This window comes from Verticillium alfalfae, genomic scaffold (genome assembly GCF_000150825.1).
Source record: "Verticillium alfalfae VaMs.102 supercont1.7 genomic scaffold, whole genome shotgun sequence".
NCBI classification, from domain to species: Eukaryota; Fungi; Ascomycota; class Sordariomycetes; order Glomerellales; family Plectosphaerellaceae; genus Verticillium; species Verticillium alfalfae.
Genome location: NW_003315032.1, coordinates 791417 through 795748, shown reverse-complemented (window position 1 = coordinate 795748; position 4332 = coordinate 791417). Strand labels below are relative to the sequence as shown.

General features: G+C 60.6%; 2 protein-coding genes across 2 annotated transcripts; both read left to right on the top strand.

Annotated features, from left to right (window-relative positions):
• Positions 1 to 104: 104 nt before the first annotated feature.
• On the top strand, positions 105 to 1391 carry VDBG_06058 (delta-1-pyrroline-5-carboxylate dehydrogenase; the record flags this gene model as incomplete). Its single annotated transcript, XM_003003570.1, has 1 exon — positions 105 to 1391. The coding sequence occupies one exon, from the start codon at positions 105 to 107 to the stop codon at positions 1389 to 1391; it is 1287 nt and encodes a 428-aa protein (XP_003003616.1).
• A 1771-nt stretch (positions 1392 to 3162) lies between these two features.
• On the top strand, positions 3163 to 4269 carry VDBG_06057 (conserved hypothetical protein; the record flags this gene model as incomplete). Its single annotated transcript, XM_003003569.1, has 2 exons — positions 3163 to 3437; positions 3675 to 4269. The coding sequence occupies 2 exons, from the start codon at positions 3163 to 3165 to the stop codon at positions 4267 to 4269; spliced, it is 870 nt and encodes a 289-aa protein (XP_003003615.1).
• Between the last annotated feature and the right edge of the window lie 63 nt (positions 4270 to 4332).

The following is a 4332-nucleotide window of genomic DNA, read 5'->3' as shown; positions in this document are numbered from 1 at the left end:
CACTCGACGCCAAGCCGGCGTGGGAGTCCCTTCCCTTTGCCGACCGCGCCGCCGTCTTCCTCAAGGCAGCCGACCTCATCTCGACCAAGTACCGCTACGACATCATGGCGGCGACCATGCTCGGCCAGGGCAAAAACGCATGGCAAGCCGAGATTGACGCCGCCGCCGAGCTCGTCGACTTCCTGCGCTTCAACGTGCAATACGCGGAGGAGCTGTACGCGCAGCAGCCGGTGCACCACGCGACGGGCGTCTGGAACCGCGTCGAGTACCGCGCCCTCGAGGGCTTCGTCTACGCCGTCAGCCCCTTCAACTTCACTGCCATTGCTGGAAACCTGCCTGGCGCGCCAGCGCTGCTGGGCAACGTCGTCGTGTGGAAGCCAAGCGACTCGGCCATTGCGTCCAACTGGCTCCTCTACCAGATCCTGCTCGAGGCCGGCCTTCCCAAGAATGTCATTCAGTTTGTGCCAGGTGACCCAGTCGAGGTGACCAAGGTCGCACTGGCACACCAGAAATTTGCGGCCCTGCACTACACCGGCAGCACTGCCGTGTTCCGCAAGCTGTATGGTGAGATCGGGGCTGGTGTGGCCGAGGGCCGGTACCAGTCGTACCCGCGCATTGTCGGCGAGACGGGCGGCAAGAACTTCCACCTGCTGCACCCGTCTGCTGATGTTGACAATGCGGCGCTGCAGACGGTGCGCGGCGCTTTCGAGTACCAAGGACAGAAGTGCAGCGCCACGTCTCGTGCATATGTGCCCAAGTCGCTGTGGCCCCAGTTCAAGGCGCGTGTCGTGTCTGAGGTCGAGAAGCTGAAGCAGGGCGACCCCACAGAACACACCAACTTCCTCGGCCCCGTGATTCACGAGGCATCGTTCAAGAAGCTGTCTGGCGTCATCGATGCCGCCAAGAACGATTCGGAGCTCGAGCTGCTGGTGGGCGGCACACACGACAAGTCCAAGGGCTTCTTTGTGCAGCCAACAGTCTATGCCACAACGAACAAAGCGCACAAGCTCATGAGCACGGAGCTGTTTGGCCCGGTGCTGGTGGTGCACGTGTATGACGACAGCGGCAACGCGACGCAGGCCTTCTCGGAGACGTGCGCCCTTGTCGACTCGACGGGCGAGTACGGCTTGACGGGATCCGTTTTCGCGTCGGACCGTGAGGCGATTCGGTTCGCCGAGGAGAAGCTGCGCAACTCGGCAGGCAACTTCTACATCAACTGCAAGAGCACGGGTGCCGTGGTGGGACAGCAGCCGTTTGGCGGCAGCCGCGCGAGCGGAACCAACGACAAGGCGGGCAGCGCGGCCCTCATGGGCCGGTTCGTCAACATGCGCAGCATTAAGGAGGAGTTTGTGGCGACGACGCAGGTGGAATACCCCAGCAACGAAGCGTAGAGTCAGGGCCACGTAGAAAAAGCCATGTACGCGGTGATGAGATTTGTATGGATGGCGCTTTCAGCCCCGGACAGGGCTACGATTGGATTTTACTTGTACTGGATGGGACGTTCCGAGATTGCCTGGAGCTTCAGCTCTCAATTGATACCAATTCTGTTTACCTATGGTGTGTGCAGTCGGTGCTGTCACTTTTAAACTTCGTTGGGGATTTGTAGACGGAGGTGTTGATCGCGCAAACCAAGCCAAGAGAGAGGCCAGACAACACAAGCTTCATTGGCATGTGCATCCAACATGGCTCTCGCTCGTTGCTGCCCTTTCTTCGTCCCTATAGTTGATTATCTGGTTCCTCCGTCCCTACCTCATTTATGTGCCCATGCCACCTGCCAGAACAAGTCTTGGCGGCCTCCCCGTCCCTTGCCCTTGCCGTGCCCTGCCTTGCCCTGCCTTGCTCTTGTCCTGCCTTGCCTTGCCTTACCCTTTCCCGTCTCCCCTGTTCATCCATCAGGGTCATCCAAGGCCGCCAGTCCGCATTTGGGGGTCTGGGCACGAGAGGGTTTCCTCATTGGACAATCGCTCCAATCGAACGAAAGCCTTCAAGCTTCCTGGGGCCCCATTTATCGCGTCTAGCGCACCTTTCCTTATTCAAACACAACTCCATCAAATCATCAACATGAGCTCTGCTCACCAACAGGACCAATGCAATCAAGACGACCGTCGATACGACGAAGACTATCGCGTCAACACGAGTCATCACACGACATGCTCTCTAGATCACCCATCCTAGCGGCGTGCACGATCCGAGACCCTCCAATCCGCCAAGCAGACCCCAGTGCCCGCCCACGAGGGCAAGTGCTCTCCCCTCCCCCCCTTCGAACGAGTCAAAGCCGCCCAAACGACCCTAACCGGACAAGCCCATCGAGCACATGCTCAAACCTCTCGACGGCCGCTGCTCCCCCTCCCGGGGACAGGGTGCGGGACGAGGGGGGCGGTGCGCACTGCGTTCGAACCATATCGACGCTCCAGGGCAGCCCATGTGCTCGGGTCGTGGCTCCTGATTGGTCCGACCCGCGTGCGAGGTTGATGGTCGTTTTTGGCAGCCCGGTCGAGGTGTGTGGGCTGGGGGATTGGTTGTGGGAGGTTGTCGCGTGCCTTCCTGATTCCTGATGGGCGACCAAAGCAGATCGCCGCCAGACCATGTCTGGGCCATCCATTGAGGGGAGGGTAAATGGCCTTGAGTGCGGTGCGTGCGTGCTCGTGCCTGAGCATGCGCCTCGGTGGTGGCCCTGGGCAGCCCGCCGCGGTCCTCTGGGGTCTATCTTGACGTCCTTCCCACCCCCCCGGGGGGGGGGGGGGGATTTTTGTCCCCGGCGGCTTCTTGATCTCATGGTGGGCCTTCTTTTTGTCCCCGGCTCTTTTCCGTTGAGCTGCTAGGGGGGCCCAAATTCCCCTCTCCTGACGCCTAAAAAAACGTGGCGGCCCCCCAGATCTTTCCGATCAAGCTGGCGGTGAAAAACGTGGTTTCCGGGTCCTTCTTGGGCATTTCTTTTTGCAAATTTCTCCACCCCCCACCTCCCTCGTGTGTCGCTGCACCGAACACGGCAAACTTCAGCGACACCATCAAGATGCCGCGCCCAGCGTTCCTCCGACACCAGCCTCCTCCACCGACATTGAGGGCAAGGACGGCACAAAAAAGCTGGCGTCTCTCCAGCTGGCATTTGAGCTGCCTCCCCCCGCCATCGCTCGTGACCCCTCCAGCATCTCTCCCACCGACATGAGGACTTCGCCACCTAGTTTGCCGTCTGCTTCGTCTGGCCGGGCTTCCTATCCTATGCAGGTCGCCGAGGCCGTCAAGTCGCGGCGCCGTGCATCTTCGACAGCTCAAAAACCCGCCGCCAAGGAGGCCTTCACACTACCCCCACCACCGACTAGGTCACGAAAGATCATCCAGATGAAACCGAAGCAGGAGGAGCCCGAAGAGGATTCACCATCCGCCAAAAACACCACAGCTTCAAAGGCCGCAGCATCAAATGGGACTGCGGCGGCGACGTCGAAGAAGAAGCAGCCGTCTGCGACGAGCGCAGCTGGGCGGAAGATTGCGAGAAAGACGGCGCACAGCCTGATCGAGCGTTTCTTTTAGGTCCAAGATGAATGAGGAGTTTGCCGTGAAGGCATGATCCCGGCGTGTACGGGCGAGATGCACAAGTTGGCCATTCTCCAGGTCAGTCCCCCACGCTGATACGCGACGAGGCTGGCGAACTCTCCAACTGACATGTCGATCGCCAGGCTTTCCATTGAGTATGTCAGATATCTCGAGGACTGTGTGTCCAAACTCAAGGAGCAACGAGAGGCGCCCGATATGCAGACGCCTACCGAAGGTGGCCGTGACTTGTGGGCATCCATTCCCCAATTTGCCCCAACGTACCGTGAAGACCCTTCCGGCGATGTTGAAATGACCGGCTCTGAAGCCGCGTCGCCTCCGTTTGCTGCCCAGCCGTCCCGCTCGCATCAACCGTCCGTGTCGCCTGCCCTGCTAGCCGAAGACGCGAGGAACCGGAACCACTCGTACTCGTCCACGTCTACCGACCACAGGCACTACAGCTACAGCGCCTCCTCGGCCACCACATCACCGGCGTTCGGCCCCCAAATGTGCGACTACGGTCGCGCGGGTGGACCCTTGCAGCCACCATCGGCGCTGACGAGCCCCGCCCTTGCGCCGCAAAGGGAGCACCGTGACCTGGATCAGGAGGCGACGGCCGCCCTGCTCATGCTTAACAGCGACCGTCGGGGCACTGTCGGGAGTGGACATGGTCGCAGCAGTGCCACGGAAAGCCAGGGCACGGGGCGTGGCATGTCGGTGCGGGACCTCCTCAGCGCATGAATGGGGCCGTCTTCTGGGGTTGACCATCTGAACAACGAACGATCTCATCTTCCTCGCGTGTGA